The following is a 19,213-nucleotide window of genomic DNA, read 5'->3' on the forward strand; positions in this document are numbered from 1 at the left end:
TATGGAGCCACGTGCAGTGTAGGATCTTACGGAACCCTCATCTAATCTTTCTGGACTAAAGGCCTCTCCCAACCAGTGGCGTGCACTGGGTTTCTTACCAGGGTATGCATACAGCAGGAAAATAGGATGAAACGGCAAAAGTTTTCCTGCTATACGAGTTATATATCAATTCCAGGGTAGGCAGTGCTTTTGTGCATCTATGAAGCGCACGCCACTGCTCCCAACGTGAGGGTTTGCCCATTGTCACCTCGCTGGGCAGACGGGTTGGTGATCGCAGTAGATGGTAGTAATAGCACACGGCAAAATCATTAAAGTTAACCCCAAAACATTTGAACACACCAAAACATTTGAACACACCCCGTGTAAGTTTCTTTAAAAACTACGCTCTGTGGGGAAAGCTCACCTTCCCCTCACGCGAGCCTACATGAAATGTTAACGTAACCCACCTGAGCCGTTCCGATACTTGTAATTAAACGATAAATAAAATAACTGATTCTGATGAGAAATATTAGGTTTTTTACCCGCATTATGATTAGAACTTCATACAAAGTGTTCAGAGGTTGCAGGGTTATGGTCGGGAAAATGCGTTTACGGACTTTTCTGCTTGTGTTAGGTTTGTTCGGCTACGGGGGCGCAGAGGATTTTCCGTCCCTGATAACGGCGAATGCTTCTATTGGTAAGGGTTTTGATTAAAATTAAAATTCTTTATTACAATGTTCGAAAATGTTTTATATAGCTAACTCGATATACTTTTTAACTTTTAATTGTACGGACGGAACGGTACTTACTACTCACTATTTACAAACATTAGGTAGTTACGCCACTGGTGCCCGTTTTCACTAACGAATCAAAGAAGATTCCTAGGCATACATTTACCTTTCATTAATCGATTTTCAATACGTAACTAATATGACCTATCTGGTCTATGGTTCTTGTTAAAAGGTGTGGTATTTTGCGTTAGTATTATCATATCTTTCATTTTTTGTATGGATTTAGGGTTATTAAAAAAACTGAATTTATTTATTTTTTTCATGTGTCAAGTGTCAGTTTACGACCCGTCAAATCGGGTCGCAACTAAAGATGGTGCCTAACGTCGTTAGACATCACAATAACAGTTTTTTTTTCTACGGGCATCGCCTAAATCGTTATGCATTTGATTTAGGTGATTTCTAGGTTTAGTGAAAATGAATCGAATTTCTTGAGGATCAGGGTTTATTCAGTGTTTTGTCACAATACAACTAATGCCCGTTTTCACAAAAAAACGTTTCACCAACTCTTAGGTGATAACTATTGGTGAAAAGTTAATGTATGATTTTTTTAATAAATTTAAAATGCATACAAAAATTTTAGAAACTTCGACTTTCTGGTAAACGCGGCGCTTTACCAACTAAGCTACAGTTCTCATACTATTGATGCTGAAATTATTATATATGCCTGTATGTTTTTATTACGAGTGTCGGGATATCTTGATTTCTTGTCACAGCTGTGGTGCTAGATCAGCAGTTTCTTGGTGAGGAATACCAGTCCGTGCTGGATGAGCTGAAGGACTACATCAAGGAGTTGACGCGGGTTGCGCTTAAGCACGGCGGAGTTAACGTACATTATTTCTCTTGGACAGCAATTAGTCTTAAGAAAGGTATTATGACTTCTACATCATCATCATCATCATTATATCCATCCACTACCGGCCCACTGCAGGGCACGGGTCTCCTCCCTCAATGAGAAGGCGTTAGGCCGTAGTCCACCACGCTTGGCCAGTTGGTGAACTGCACACATCTTTGAGAACATTTTGGAGAACTCTCAGGCATGCAGGATGTTTTCCTTCTCCGCAAGTGATATTTTAATTGCTAACGCATTAGCTTAACTTAGAAAAGTTGGAGGTGCGTGCTGGGATTAAAACTAGGCCCCCCGAAAGTGAACTCAAAGACCTACCTAGACACTGAAAACCATTCATAATCATCAGAAACATTTTACAGATGCGGGACTCGAGCCCAAAGCCTTGTTGGAATCAGAAAGCGGGGTAGCTGCCCACTGTGTCAATTGATATTATTCCCAACACCCTTCTTTTAAGGTTTCTTAGCTGTCTTCAGCGTTGCCTCATGTGAAGACACCTGGTCATTATTCTCAAGGACAGAGGAGGAAGAGCTCTTGCTATTCGCGCTAACAGAAGTCGACTGCCCCCGGCTCCCATCAGACTCTGCCATTACTGTGACCTTCGCGGACGTAGGGCAGGAGTTGCCACAGCTCTTCCTAGATTTCAGGACTCGGAGAGCCTTTCATTGGAAATCCGCGATAATTCTACATGATGATACTTTGAGTGAGTGGAAATCTGAAGTCAAGTTGGCTTTAGCACCTAATTTAAAGCCTTGAAAAGAAGTTGAGAGTCGTTTTCGAAACATCAAAGTTAAATGATGCTAATGGTTAAAGTACATTTCGTTGTAGTGATTTTATGTCACAACCAACGACTAGTACAACGGTAGTAGTGTGACAGAATTAAAGCTTTATGACAAGCAACATTACGTATATTTTATAATGTAAACAATACTCACCGTAGTAGTAGTAGTAGTAGTAGTAGAAGTAGTATTAGTATTAGTAGTAGTAGTAGTACTTGTAGAAGTAGTAGTAGTATTAGTAGTAGTAGAAGTAGTAGTAGTAGCAGGGCAACATTGTGCAACGACACGTTAATTTTATCTTTAGCCAAAAATTACATCCTACTAATATATATCCCCTATATTAGTAGGACGTAATTTTTGGCTAGCCGTGCAGGGACGATATCTTTGTAGGGATAAGTGAAACCGGCCACAATAAAATTGTACGACGAATTGAAATTGTGTACATTATTTATTTTGAATCTTTTTATTGTAAGTAAGAATTTATATCGATGTTGAACTCAATTTTTTTTGTGTTTGACAGATAGTCACACAAACATACGTTATAGTTTTTTTTTTCAAAAATTGGATTATTCCTATCTGTCCCCCTGCTCTGCCCCTCGTGGGGACAAATAATAGTATAAATTGCCATCCATCCCGACGAGGGGACAGATCAAACTAATCAGTTTCACTCTGTCCCCACTGTTTTCCTAGAGGGATAGGAAAAAAAGTTTGATTCTTTCACATATATAACAATAAAACATTTCAGATCGTGACATGGTTTCACGCGTGGTGAAGTCCCTGACATCTCAGATAGACGACGACGCTGTGTTGTTGTCGGTGACAGTCTTTAAGATGAGGCACGAGGTCAACGAGTATTTGAGGCGCAAGGAGGTCTACCGAGTGTTGTCCAAACTACCTGTTAAATATATTGGTTTGTACCTGGAGCAAGAACATATAATACAAACATGTTTCTTCAAAAACAGAATATGAAATATTGTCTACTTGTTCCATCTTATTAATGGAACCTTCTTTTGTTTTTCTCATTCTTTTGTCACATTTTGTTTATTTTTTCTTTTGCCATCTCTATCATTAAAATAATTATAATACAAATAAATAAAATTGCGCAAAAACTATTCTTTGCGCGATATACATTGCCTGTAGATTTGAGCTAATTTATAACTTCAAAACCAACAAGTTAGCTGGGCTTTGGATACAACTATGCTCGGTTTATTATTTCTTCAAAATTTAAGAAAAAATTTGTAGAATTTGTAGAAAGAAAACGAAAGATAACGAGAAACTATGTTAAAGTGGCGATTCGAGCGACACAAAGCTCGGTGAACCGATGTAAGCAAGGGTTCAAGGTGCTGGAATGGCATCGGTAAACATAGCGTAGTAGTAGTCTACCGTTGACTTGATGGACAGACATCATGAAATAAATTGCTAGGTATTTTGTGCTTGCATCAAGCAAGTGGCACCAAAACAAGAATTAGCAACTCTTTATAAAATACTCATGCCCAGACGTGGAAGTCATTCTTTGATAATATGATGGTGATAATCTTGGCCGAATTGCTTCACCAGTGGTTAAAGCCATTTGACCAAGCATTACGATGTTATGTTCCAGGAGAAAACTTCGTCGCAATAGTGACAACAGATGTGCTGAGCACGATCATGGAGACGGCTCGAGGGTTGCTCATGTCACACACCCAGGCACAGTGGCTCTACGTGATATCAGACACAAACAGCCGCTTTAGGAATATGTTTCACTTTATCAGTGACCTGCACGAGGGCGAGAACTTTGCCTATGTGTTCAATGCTACAGATGATGGGGAGGAGTGTAAGGTTGTTCTTATTTAATTCTTCATCTAACTGCCTCGTTGGTCTAGCAAGTTATACTTTTGTATTAGGATTATCAACCAAATTAGTATTTAGGAGCACATAATTAAGAACGATGAGAACCCTCATTCAGCCATTATTGCATGCTGTCAAAAAACAGTAAAATCGTCCCGAGAACATTACACTTCACACCCGCGGAATATTGCTAGCTCACAAACCTTTCCCATTTTCTCCATTTTATGGTAAACTTTAAGGTCATTAGAGGTAAAGGTAGGAGGTGTTTTGATTAATCTTCTACCCCTATTCCCAATTGAACACTTGGTTAATCTCTTACATAAATAAAATAAAATAATTTAAGCTATGGTGTTTCCTTACTCTTAGGTAATCTTCAATCTTAAACGGAAATTTCATAAATGCAATAAAAAATATATATTTTAGAATGGAATTCTGTGCTACACTAAAGAATTGATGGACGCATTTATTTCGGCATTGGACTCAGCAGTACAAGAAGAGTTCGACGTGGCTGCCCAGGTATCCGATGAGGAGTGGGAAGCTATACGACCGACGAAATTGCAGCGTAAAGATACCTTATTGAAGCATATGCAGGTAATTTTATACGGTCAGTTTCTAAATATATAATTTTACATTGAAACTTGTGGAGTTTGTCTAAGTTTGTCTAATACTTTCATCATCACCATCATCGTAAATTCGACTGTTACACGCCCAATTCTGGTCATCGGTCTTTTAGGTATAAGTATTCTACCCTCCACGGTCTTATGCTGCGTGTGTCAATGTATCAAGCTAATCAGCCATCTTATGTGGCCTATAGTTAGTGACTATGTTTCGGATCCATATGTTATGGCACTGGCACTCAAAGACTTCAGGCACTAAGGAACAAAAGTCTAGTTGACAATATACGTTAAAATACGATAATCTTCTCCGCAGCAATTCATATCACTTAAAAGCAAATGCGGAAACTGTACCTCCTGGCAAGTTAAAGCAGGTGATACCTGGGGTGCCACGTATAGGGGACGAAGTCTACATCAGGTGTCAAAAGGGAAAATGGAAAACAAAACAACCACACATACGGAACTGTTACATGTAAGTATTGGTATGTTTAAGAATTTAGAAAGTAGAAGACAATAAGTTCAATCTTTTGGGTAACAAACAAATATTTTCAGTGAAGTTAGGTTCTTTCAAAAGGTTTAAATAGCTCCATATCTTTTAAAAGTTTCATTGAGAGGGGCACAAAACTTAAGATTATGGACATTGGGATTACAAGATGCTAGAGTGGGGGGGTTTATCGTCACCATCGGGTGCCATCTAATTTAAATTGAAGTTTGGCGGTCAACAATCGAAAAGCCTTCATATTAAGTGCCGCTTTCTTTAGATTTAGGTAAATAATCTCGGTCCACCCCTTTATCTTTATAAAAGTTTTGAATTTAGCGCTACAAAATTGCTATGATTGTAGGTGGGTGTATGGCGTCCCATTGATGGATTCAAATTTGAAGATGTTCTCTTTCCTCACATTGAACATGGTTTTCGTGGGAAAGAGCTACCTATTATTACGTATCACGTAAGTATTACGAAAGAATATGATAATATAATAATATTAATGCTACTTCTTGACTAGGAATCGGAATTTCATTTAGGTATAATTAGTGAAAGCTCATATTTGGCCACGGGGCAAGGAAAAGGCCTGAGAGAAAGAGAAGCAGAGGAAGAGTACCGACCCGTTGGATCGACATCGTTTGTAAATGCACCCGCGTAAATATCCAGGAGTCCTTCAAAAAGGCTCAATATCGTAGCTCCTCGCGAGCGTTGATAAGTAAAGGCTCAAGATCGTACCGCCTGCGTGCCTTGATAAGTAAAGCTTGCAGTTGGTTACGGCCGTCAGCCATGAGGTCACGACTAATCTATTTTATTATGGCGCATCTAGGACTGAGCCATAGAACGAACAAAACGTTTTAGCACCAGCTTGTTGGTTCCAAAACATAAAGAAGCTTCCAAGCGGGCGCACTAGATAACTTATAGCAGATTTGACAGAAGGATTTAACTGAAAACGACAAGCGTATAGAAATTCTTATTTAATTTGAATTCTATATATATTAAAAGTAATAAGAAATATATTTTTTTATCTTAATATTATAGCATATTGTTTATTTTGGACTTCTGCAAAGCCTGCTCCTGACTAATACGTAGGTTCTCTATTTTTAGAATCCCCCGTGGACGATTCTGGAGCACAATGAAACTGGTTCAATCACAAATTACAGTGGCTTATTATTTGACATAGTGAATCAATTAGCCAAGAATAAAAATTTCACGTAAGTCCTTTAGATCATTATCTAACAACTCATCATCGCACCTATTCCTGAAGTATCGAGGTTTCCATTCAAAAACTCTCAGTAATGTAATTTGGCAAGACAGTAATTGGGATGTAACGGCCGCCAAAAATTCAAGAATATTATTCGTTCTGAATTAATTGGTCAATCGTTAGTTTTTAGCTCTAGCTCTTGTTATGCAAAATTGATTTTAATAATAATATTTCTGTAGTTACTATGAAATCCTATTAAAGGTGAACCATAGTCCATACGATGCCACACGCACACATTTTTCGACTAACCTAACATTCATTGTGTTTATTGGACATTTAAAAGATGTCATCGTTTTTTATTTCAGAATTCGAATCGTTCTACCTGATAACATCAGGAATAACAGTTCAAACGAAACGGCGAGAGATGTGCGTATTAGTTTTATCACTTTTGTGCTTCCTCCAGTTTTACCTTTCGAGGGTTTCTCACACCATTGCAAGAATATGGGATTAAAGGAATGATATTATTCTCCATTAATGCTTTTAAATTTTATGGAAAGAGACTAAAGTTTGACAATGATCTAACGATGTGAAGCGTAGATAAGGAAGTAGTAGTAGAGCTTTTTGTGACAGAGCTCATCCGGGGAAGTACCATCGCCATGTTTATTTCTGCCGCCAAGCAGCATTGTTGCAATGCTGTGTTCCGGTCTTAGGGGGATAGTTGACTGTATTATTACAGGCACTCAAGGCTTATTATATACGTCTGAAATTGATGGACACAGGGCGGCATGTTGCAGAACCTGTGAAGAGTTGCTCTGTTAATAGATGATGGCTTTCCCCTTACAATTTGACGGCCGATTGGCGCAGTTTGCAGCGACCCTGCTTTCTGAGCCCAAGGCCGTGGGTTCGATTCCCACTACTGGAAAATGTTTGTGTGACGAGCATGAATGTTTTTCAGTGTTTATATGTATTTTTTAAGCATTTATGTATATAATTCATAAAAATATTGATAAGGCATCTTAGTCCCTATAAACACAAGCTACGCTTACTTTGGGGCTAGATGGCGATGTGTGTATTGTCGTAGTATATTTATTTATTTAATTAGATGGGCCATCTGCTCAGTCTGTCAATTTTGCTCTTATTTGCCTTTTTGCTCTTATTCCAAAAGATCCCAGGAAGCTTAAATCAAAGTCAACGTGGAAATGTGTACAATGCCGGATTCTGGCGACCTATGCCTCAGACTGATGGGTATGGGTACAGGACGTTGCAGGACCTGTTCACTGTCTGGTTTTTTAAGTGAGCTTTTACGACAGGTCAGGTTGATCATACTTCAGCCAAGCATTACTATAAAAAAGAGCATTTATTTATTTTAATTTTTTTGTTCTTGTACAATATACATTTTTAAACAAGAAATATTATAATTATAAAAATTAGGAAAAGCTTATTCCTAGAATAGAGATTTCTCCCAGCTTTCACCGAGTACATTTGCTAATGCATATATCGGCATTTTTGTTGTTTTGGCGAAATAGATGACCAGCAGCACAATTTCTATGCTGACTATGACAGCTATCTCAAGAGGACAAGCTGCTTTGGCTGTGGCAGTTTTTACAGTTCTCACTGAACAAACTCCAGGTAAATTAATAAAAGTAGTTTTAAGATTCCGCCTGAGTATTCCGCCATCCGAATCATTATTATGATCTATACTAAAGTAAATAGTCAGATTATTTATATAGCACTGTTTCAAATGACAAAGAGTAGTTTCGCAAAATAATATACTTAACATAAATTGGATAAGCTCAGTGGGTATATAAATTAGGCATTGCTCTAAGATTATTGATCCTCTAATTCTTATATGACGAACAAGAATACTATTTGTCCTTGAAATCTACGCAAGCCACAGAAGAAGCTACAAGTGAATTGAAGTGAACTAAAGAAAATGGCTCTTGGGGTTGCTTTTTAGGTATTATATATTGTCTATTTGGCCATAATAATTTTAATTTTTCTCCACCAGGAATAAACTACACAATACCAGTCAGCACACAGTCATACTCCTTCATCATAGCACGCCCGAGGGAGATGAGTAGAGCACTTCTATTTCTTCTTCCTTTTACTACTGACGTGAGTTCTTATTTTACCTATTAAGACGAGTAATCTAAGTTTCTACACAGTTTTGTAATAGGATGTTATTTTTTATCAATAGCTTCTCATGTCATAATGGATACTAGAGAGAGTTTCTGGCAAGGAGAGGGAGATTTAGAGCATAAGCTCTCCGATCTGCTCCATTGCCGGTTCGGAGCTTAGGTACGCACTGCAACTCATAGTTAAAGATTGTTTTGACCTGGTAGTGGTAATAGTGGGGACCAGGTTATTGTGAGACACCGGAAAAGGGAAAAAAACAATTTCCATCAACGTTGCTTAGTGAAAACCAAAGCAAATATCTCTATCATAGGAAAGAGGGATTCTGAGTGTTCCGGCATTCAGCTCGAGTTATCAGCAATATAAGCTCTCTGAGGCATGGGGAAAGGGTAAAAACCAGTTACCCATTTCCATCAACGTTGCTTAGCCAAAATCATCTATGAACTATTAATCTCCAACTGTAAGGCACGTACCTCTATCATAAAAAAAAGGGATTTGGAGTGCACGGGGATTCAGTTAGAGGGTCCGGCAACACTTTGCTTAGCAAAAATCATCTGTAATCTGTCTCACTATGACGCAAATACCTCTATCATGGGAAAGAGGGATTCGGAGCGTAGACATTCCATGGTGCTCGAGTGACCGGCATGTAGAGTACCTTTTATCATCATCGTAATCATTATCAAATCATTGTCTGCCCACTATGAGGCACTGGTGTCGTAATAAAAAGGGATTAGACGTAGTCCATCACGCCGGCCAAGCGCAGATTGGTAGACTTCACACACTTTAGAGAACATTGTTGAGAACAGTTTTTTCTCGATGTTGTCCTTTAAGCAAGTGCATACTTCGACAGTACACACATCGTCATCAAGCCCCAAAGTAAGCGTAGCTTTTGTTATGGCTACTAAGATGACTCATGAATATTTTTATGAATACTATACATAAATACTTATAAAATACAGATAAACACCCAGATACTGAAAAACATTAATTTTCATCACAGAAACATTTCCAGTTGTGGGATGTGGGATCGAATCCACTGCCTTGGACTCAGAACCAGCGTCGCTGGTCGTGCGAGACGGGGATCTAGCTCGCAATGGAGTTTATATTTTTACCACTTTGCTAGCACCGTTCAATAGTACTCAAATTCAAATTCAAAATTTCTTTATTCATGTAGGCCTATCACAGGCACTTATGAAGCGTTCATACATATTTGTTTACATAATTGAAACGGGATGGTGATAACTTCGTTCGCCAACTTAAATCTAAAGCTACGAGGGTTCCAAACGCGCCCTGGTCTAAGAAGAGCCCACAACAAACTTAGCCGGGTAAATTTATTTTTTTGTTATCACCATCTTCCAGTAAATTTAAATTAAGCTATGAAGCTAGAGCAATTCACACCCAAGCTTTTTTATCGTTTAAATAATTCTTAATATTATAATAGGATTTTTCTGTAAGCTTACGTTTTATATAAACTTTGAACTTATTGAGAGACATCTCAAAGATTTCATTTGGTAATTTGTTATAAAATACTATACAATTGCCCTTGAATTAATTTGCAATTTTGTGTAGCCTAGTAAACTGCACAACGAGTTTATTTTTGCTTCTAATATACACTCTCTCTATTATACACTTACGCTTGTTTATTTCTTGTACGTGGTATGTTACCCAAATTGAAATTTGCAGACCTGGCTCTGTCTTGGATTCGCAGTAGTGCTAATGGGACCCATGTTGTATGTCGTGCATCGCTTGAGCCCTTACTACGAGGCGAAGGAGATCCAGCGAGAAGGAGGCTTGTCCACCATACATAACTGCTTGTGGTACATCTATGGAGCTCTACTGCAACAAGGTAGCCCTTACCACGCTTCTCTATTGAATGGAGAACATACAGAATCCTCATTCAGCCATAATTGAATGCAGTGCGTTCAAAATTCAAAGTTCAAAATTTGTTTATTTCAAGTAGGCCTAATATAAGAACTTTTGAAACGTCAAGTATGTCTGTTTGTAGTGACTCCACCACCGGTTTAGAAGGCAGATTCTACCGGGACGAAGCCCTTGTTGCTCGTTTCCAACATCGTTTTACATATTGACCAAAATTGACAATGTACATTGTACCCTCCGCGCGCGCTCCGAAACCACAACCGAAAGTAACTTAGCAATTAATGATTGTAAAGGCAACATTTCCTGAGGATGCTCCGGTTTCGGAGCGAAACGTGCGTAGAGGGTACATTGCCGAATATCTGTTTGGTGTGGAGTATAAGGATTGAAGAAATTATAAATAAAACCATACAGATTCTGCTGCTTTTTGCGGAGTATAGCAAATTAAGCTTAATTTTCATAATATATCATGGATTTCCGCAAATTAACGCCTGCTTCTATCCAATATGAACCGAATGTCGTCAAAACTATCAAACTGTTAAGAATGCAATGGGCAGGGCATGTGCAACGCATGGAAGGCACGAGAGCGCCAAAGAGGTTGATGGAGGGCACTTTGGAGGGGCGTAGAAGCCGAGGACGACCTAGGGGTCGGTGGAGTGATGGAGTTGAGAGGGATATGAGGGTTCTGGGAGTTCGGAGCTGGAAAGAAGCAGCTTCTGACCGCCTCAAATGGGGAAATATGCTTGACCAAGCCAAGGCCCACCCAGGGCTGTAGAGCTTTGATGATGATGATGATCTATCCAATATAGAATTTATTTCAATAACAGGTGGCATGTACCTTCCCCGTGCCGACAGTGGTCGTCTAGTGGTAGGAACGTGGTGGATCGTGGTGCTAATAGTGGTCACCACGTACTCCGGAAACCTGGTAGCGTTCCTAACGTTCCCCAAGTTCGAGATCCCGATCACCACTGTGTCGGAGTTGTTGGAGAGTAAGACTTACACGTGGTCTATCAAACAAGGGTCTTTCCTGGAAACGCAGTTAAAGGTATTTAAGTCAGTTAATTTTTTGAAGTTATACTTCTTTCGGCGCGTAGGGAAAAATGATGAGAGTAAATTTTTAAGGCGCGCGCGCACACCGTCACAAAAATCCGACACCCTAAAGTTAGCTATGGTCAACATTTTAGTTTTTCAAAAAATGGTTCGACAGTGTACACTTTCAATTGTCGAAGTTTGTGGCTCATTCCGGTGATTCAATTTTAATGATGAGTGAAACTTGTTTGTACTAGTTGTTTTCCCTACAAACGTAGAATAATGTGAAAGATAATCTTGTTACGCCAAAAAAAATTATAACTTCTAACGCGTGTACATATCTAAAAAGACACGTTTTTTTTTATTTCACTACAAGTTAGTCCTTGAATGCAATCTCACCTGCTAGTAAATGATGATGCAGTTTAAGATGGTAACGGGCTAACCTGTTAGGGGTATGGCAGTTATATTAAACCCATACCCCTTGTCGGTTTCTACGCGACATCGTACTGGAACGTTAATAGCTTAGCCTATGTCGGTAGGGTCAGTGGATAATTTGCGGATAACCCAACATTGCAGATACATGGATATCCGCAATGTTGGGTAGGGTCGCTACAATCTTAGACTGTTTATTTGTTAACCCTCGACCCAAAAACAACGGAATGTAATAAGTTTCACGTGTCTGTGTGTGCGTGCTTGTCTGTAGCATCGTATTTCCCGAATGGATAAACCGCTTTAGATTTTTTTAGTTTTGTTTTATAGGTGAATTACTCAGGAGAGTTATTTTTAATGAAAAACGGTCCAAGCGTTACTAGACGTATGTCAGTCGTAAAGCGCTCAGGCTGCGTTTCCCAGAGAGTCGCAGGTACAAATCCTGTAAATTCCCAATTTTTTATATATTTCTATTTTTATAAACTTTATATTCCTCCCGAGTGTAGGTAAAACCCTATAAAAAATATAAAATAATTTATATTGTATAGGATTCGGATGAACCGAAATACGTGTCATTACTAAAGGGAGCTGAGATCACATCTGCTACGGGCGGCGTGGACGGCAACATGGCGGCCAGCTCCAGTGAGAATTGCATTTTATTCCCGCGTTACAACTTGTAACAAGAAAAGTTTTACAAGTGTTACAGTCGGGCAGGAAGCGGTGATAGCGCATTGGGTCGGAGCTGGACTTCACTTTCGGGGGGCCGAGTTCGAATCTCAGCTCGCACCCCCAACTTTTCTAAGTTATGTACGTTTTTAAGTAATTAAAATAACACTTGCTTCAACGCTGAAGGAAAACATCGTGGATTATGTCCACACACCTTTGAGAACATTATGCAATACATACATAATGTTCTCAAAGGCGTTTGGAGTCCTCCAATCCACACTGGGACAGCCTGGTGGACTACGGCCTTACCCCTTCTCACTGTGCTCTGTAGTGGGCCGCTAGAAAGGAAAAAAGCCCAAGCAAATAACAACAAAATACTCGCTCCATTGAAAATAGCCCTACTAATAGGAAAATAGGTTTGATGGGCTAAGAAGATGGCCTGTAAACACAACAACACTTCACAGGCCATGTCCTACAAAGTGCCGCCCTGTGTCTATCAACCTGAGGCGTTGGTTTTAAGCCTCATGAGCCTGTAATTGCACCGGAAACTATGCTCTTCAGAACACAGCACAAAACATACGAACGCTTACAAAAAATAGCTAAGTTCAAAAAGTTAAATTTGGAGTAGTTTATAAAAACTTTTGAAACTTCAAATCAGTCTTTTTATAGCGATTCTACTATAGTGCACTGGTTCTGAAGAAGCCAGTATAAAAATCAGCCAATTCCTCTTTTTAAAAATAATTTAAAATTAAATCTTTAGAATTTATCTACCTTGAGAGTGATGAGAGCTGAGCGGCCTGCTGACTTTTTCGTCTTGTCGTTAAAAAAAATCATCAATCGTAAAGTAACCACAATGTATTAAACGTGTTGTTAACACATACTTTAAACTTATGAACTTAGGTTCAAGCTCAAAAGGAGTTAATGTAAATATATGTTGCTATGAATGCCCGTTAAAAGGTTCACATCAATGACACCTTTCACCGCGGTTGTGACAGGTTCTACCATCCTCAACCGAGTCCGCAAGAACCGGCATGCACTGATCGACTGGAAGCTGCGTCTGCGATACCTCATGAGAGCAGAAACTTTGAAGAGTGATACTTGTGACTTTGCTTTAAGTAAGCCCCAAGAATGTACTCGTGACTTTGGTTTTATTCTGTATCAAGAATATACTTGCGACTTTGCTCTAATTATTTGTCAAAAATACACTTGACTTATTGGTCGTAGTATGCCAAAGAATACTCTTATTAAGTTTTAGGTATACACTTAAGATTTTGCTCATAGTAAGTCGAAGAATACACTTGTGACTTTGCTTTTAGTAAGTGTCAAGAATACACTTGTGACTTTGCTCTTAGAATGTGTCACTTAAGATTTTGCTCATAGTAAGTCAAAGAATACACTTGTGAGTTTGCTTTTAGAATGTGTCAAGAATACACTTGTGACTTTGCTTTTAGTATGTGTCAAGAATACATTTGTAACTTAGCTCTTAGTGTACGTCAATTAAGGCTTTGCACTTAGGAAGTCCAAAGAATTATCTTGTGACTGCTCCTAGTAAGTGTCAATAATTAGGAATAAGCAAATGGAATGTTTAATTCTTATTTTAATAACATTTATATTTTACCTGTAGGCACAGAGGAGTTTATGGATGAACAAGTGGCAATGATCGTGCCTGCTGGAAGTCCTTACCTCAAAGTAATAAATAAGGAGTAAGTGTTAGTAAATAGTATAAGTATTAGTATTTAGTAGTTTTGGCGACATCCCAGGTGCAGTGATAATTCAGAAATAGATATTTTCCTGACTGTCTAGTGATGAAAATATAAATGCCGACACTGTCTAGACATTGTACAGTGTTGTGATAGTGTATGAAAGCTATATGTCCCTTTTAGCTTCACGATTTGTCGGACTTCTGGATGATTCTTACTCAGTGATGATTTTTTCCAGAATAAATCGCATGCACAAAGCGGGGCTCATCACAAAGTGGTTGAGCGCTTATTTACCAAAGCGTGACCGGTGTTGGAAGACCTCAGCCGTGGCACAGGAGGTCAATAATCACACAGTTAACCTCAGTGACATGCAGGGCTCCTTCTTTGTACTCTTCTTAGGTATGACTCTTTTTTTCCCCTTTTCATTGGTTGTCATTCTAGCCCTTGACGGTGATACCACGTGATGACTAAAATAAAACTAAACTAACTAATAACGACACAAACTAAAACGCTAAACTTTTTTAAATCTATAATTAGAAGAAAATAAAAAGTTCTCAGCCATCTTCAGAACTATTGGTTTTTTGTATCGCTAACGTTTGCCTGGTGAATTTCGGCCTTGGCTAAGTTACCGATCAAGACGTGCTCCAAAGCGATTTCGCGTTCCTGCAGGTTGCACCTCGAAAGATTAGAGGTATAGGTTTAAAATAACTGCCATACCCCTAACTGGTGAGCCTGCTACCAGTTCACACTGCAGTCAAATTTGTAGTGGAATAAAACAAAAAAGTTTTCAACAAACTGTACATAAATGAATAAATATGCTTCTAGTAAGATTAGCTAAGATTATTAGAGGTGTTTTGCACAAACCCGTTAATCAACAATTATCTACATTGCTTAAATTCGATCTAACCTGAATTTATCGGAATTGAAATATTTATATCCTCTTTGACCGAATGTTTGGAACCCAAAAACAGCAACCGAAAACAAAATAAATTTAAGAAGATAACATAACTACAACTGTTTATTTTCTATAACAAATTGCTCTTATTTTATATAGTAAATATAATTATGTTAGTCTTAATGGCTAATTGGTAAACCTCTTTGGAGGAAACAAATTAAGTTAGTATCCTCTTTGTGGCAAACCTCAGTGGCAAATTGATTAATTAGAAGATTTTGCTTTAGCATTGTGTTTATATTCTCTTTGATCTTGTTATCCTTGTACAATCTCAGCAATAAAGGATTATGTTCCCTAATCTCCAGCGATGCTGAACGTATTTCTGAGATAAAACAGATTTAACTTATAATTTTTTCAGGAGTTTTCACCGCAATGACTGTTTTGCTGTTAGAATGGATTTTCAACAGACGCAAGAAAATTGTCGAGCAAATAGTTATTAAACCATATATGGATTAAATGAGCGTTTTAATTTTTTTAAACCTTTGGCGAAAATAAACTTCAGTAAACCATCTGATGGCTAAAAAACCTTAAACTTATCCAGACTATCTTAGGTGATATCTAGATATCGCAGAAGACTTTGTCCCATCCGCGAAATAGCATCAAAGTCGATACAATAGATTTTTTGGAATAATGATCAAATTTTTTTTTTCAAAATAAAAAGTAACATTAAAAACTAGTGGTGCCCCACAATTTCGTCAAGTAAGTACGACACAATAACTTTCCCCCACACTCTAATCTGCTTATGTGTACGATAAATCACGACCCCCCGCGTCGTAGATCTCGCCCGCTCTATTATGTCCTTTACTGGGCTCCTTAAAATCTTAGTGTGATGTTAAATATTAAATAGACAATTCGATTGTTTTTTTATTGTAGACCTATCATAGGCACTTATGAAGTGTCCGTACATATTCGTTAACTTAAAAGTAATGCTAGGGGTTCCAAGCGCGCTCTGAAGAGAAGAGTCCACAACAAACTTAGCCGGGGTTTTTTTTTGCTATCACCATCTCACAGTCAAATTAATATTAAAAAAAAAGCAATTCATACCCAAGCTTTTTTATTATTCATGTAATCCTTAATATTACGATAGGACTTTTCTATATAAAAACTTTTTGATACAAACTTTGTAATTTTTGAGAGACACTATAAAGTTCCTAAAGAAAAGGGCCTAGAGAATTTAACAAATTCAAAATTAAATAATTTGTAATCCACCTGCTGCCATGTTCCTAACTGTTCCAACCATTGGCCACTTATTATCCCCCTTAGGTACAATATATGCCAACTGAATAATGAGTCTCGTATGAAGATGACTAGTTAACAACTTGTTCGAAAAGTTAGTAAATAGCATGAACAGAAAATGATTTGCTAAAACTTAGCTTCAGTTTCAGACTTGTCCTGCATTTGCAAAAGGATCTCTATATTTAGTACATCTTGTTCAGTAGTAAGTAATATTTCAAAAAATCGCCTGTTTCGTTGGCGCAACAGATATTTTTTGCTCAGCATTACGCACTTATTTGAGAATAGGTAATGATGATTGATGGTGTACGGACAAATTGATTGTAATTTTCACATTAAACAAATCTAGCTGCGTAGGTAATAAAATTTCATTTGCATGCAACTGTGTACGTACCGCTGACATAAATTTCAAATGCACTTAGTAGTTAATTTATGTTATACTTACTCACCATTGTATACCAAATGAATTCATGAATTATTTATTCATTCTTTAGTATTTAATAATCAGGAAACACTCATGTATATTATTGAAATTAAGAATGAGACAAGCGGCTTACTATCAAATTGCTCTGACCAGGTTGCTTTTGAGATGGTGATAACAAAAATAATTCACGGACAATTTATTAACTACTGTATTCGCCATAATCTACTATGTATACATTTTTTATGTAAGTACCTAATGAACGCGTCAAAAGTGTTATTGAATAATGAAATATTTGACTCTGACTTTGTACCTAACTAACCCTTAATAACGTTAATGTAATTACGTTTCTACTCAACTTTTCATCTGCATAGAACTTTATAAGTGAGGTTTTCGCAAAAAATCTTTCATCTACTATTTTACATAGTATACGCCGACCCGCCATTGAATAGCCTAAAACTTCTTTAAGAATAGAGTTATAAAAAAAAATCTTTATTTATAGCACCTTAATAATTGTTGGAGCCAGTAGATACACCACCTGATGTTAGTAAGAAACCACCTCTATAAGCAGGGCATGCAAGAAACACGTCCTGAATGTGTCCATCAACCTTGCGTAAGTGTATTTAACCCCATGCGATGGTGATTTCCGACAACCATGCTGCCCTGTATCAGAAATAAGCATGGCGGTAGTAATTCCACGGACGAGCTCTGTCACAAAAAGTTGTAACCTCAGAATGAATAACATACAGAACCCTCATTCAGACATTATTGTATGCAGTGCATTGTGTCCAAAAACAGTGAAAACGCCCCGCGCACGACTCACTTCACACCCGCAGAATGTTGCCAGCTCACATTTTTTTACCATTTTATGGTAAACGTTTAGAGTAATATATGCAAAATAATTACTCATTGGTGATGAGTAATTTTTTTACCATCATCATATAGACCCATTACCGGCCCACTACAGGGCACGGGTCTCCTCCCACAATGAGAAGGGGTTAAGGCCGTAGTCCACCACGCTGGCCCCGTGCGGACTCCACATACCCTTGACAACATTATATAGAACTTTCAGGCATGCAGGTTTCCTCACGATGTTTTCCTCCACCGTCGAAGCAGGTGATATTTTAAATTTCTTATAACGTACATAACTTAGAAAAGATGGAGGTGTGTGTTGGGATTCGAACTCGGCCCCCCGAAATTGAAGTCGAGCTCCTACCCACTGCAATATAACCGCTTCTAAAATAAATAATAAATACTGTCAACTGCTAAATGCAATGATGTGAGGTTGGTCACCTGTTAAAAAGACACTACTAAATTTGAGTGATTTATGATGCTTCGTTATAATACGTGAGACGATTTCTGTATGTTCTTAATTCTGTGGCTCTACCACTACAAATAATTTGAGTGTATCTAAGAAGTAAATAAAAGGCTAAGGATCATTTAATATATACATTGTTCTAGGAAAAGGATGGCTTCCTTGCGTAGCGAGTTTAAACGCCGGCCATTATTAAAATCTTGCAGATCGATTCAACTTAAATTAAATGTTGTTTGTGCGGCTATTTATTATATCACTCGACGCACTCGTGAGCGCCGAATGATCTTTCTATATTAGGCCAGTTGTCATGGCGGCCGTTTGGCTTCACTCCAAACTCCTAAGACGCGAGTGAACTTAATTAATTGCTACACGTGTGTTACTTACCTAGTAAACAAAAGTTAAGTTTGTTTAAATTAAACTAAGCATAACTGTTTAAATAAAACTGAATTTAAATTGCCTTGTTGTTGTAGTGGCTGGCATGTTTAGTTAGGTGTCACGAAGTCTTGGGTTCGAATCCCGCGTCAGGCTCCAATAATTGTTATTTATTGTTTCTATTAGGATTTTTTCAGTACCAGCCCGGAGTAAGGAAACAAATATTGTCCCACGTCCTTCAGAGAGCACGTTAAGTCTTTGGTCCGGGTTATATTCACTAACTTGGATTGTAAGCTACTAGATTGTTAAACTATAAAATGATGTTGGAAAAGAGAAATCTGCTGAGTTTCTTGCCGGCTCTTCTCAGTGGAATCTGCCTTCTGAACCGGTGGTAGAGTCACTACAAACAGACTGACTTGACATTTCAAAAGTGCTTATAAATTAGGTCTACTTGAAATAAAAGAATTTTGAATTTTAACCTGTGATAATAATGGTAAAATATTTTTTTTTTGTACATTTAACCAGCGTGGTAGCTTTAAAAATTCTCTCTGCTCTGAAGACACGTGCCC

General features: G+C 38.1%; 1 protein-coding gene across 1 annotated transcript; it reads left to right on the top strand.

Annotated features, from left to right (window-relative positions):
- Positions 1–582: 582 nt before the first annotated feature.
- Positions 583–15,759, top strand: LOC120629727 (ionotropic receptor 93a). Its single transcript, XM_039898730.1, has 19 exons — positions 583–676; positions 1,484–1,636; positions 2,072–2,317; positions 3,139–3,303; positions 3,994–4,211; positions 4,644–4,811; positions 5,151–5,306; positions 5,677–5,781; positions 6,423–6,529; positions 6,885–6,945; positions 8,046–8,148; positions 8,528–8,634; positions 10,336–10,498; positions 11,355–11,572; positions 12,534–12,627; positions 13,647–13,766; positions 14,276–14,354; positions 14,590–14,750; positions 15,662–15,759. The coding sequence occupies exons 1-19, from the start codon at positions 583–585 to the stop codon at positions 15,757–15,759; spliced, it is 2,616 nt and encodes an 871-aa protein (XP_039754664.1).
- Positions 15,760–19,213: the final 3,454 nt, after the last annotated feature.

The sequence above is a fragment of the Pararge aegeria genome, chromosome 15, assembly GCF_905163445.1.
Source record: "Pararge aegeria chromosome 15, ilParAegt1.1, whole genome shotgun sequence".
NCBI lineage: Eukaryota > Metazoa > Arthropoda > Insecta > Lepidoptera > Nymphalidae > Pararge > Pararge aegeria.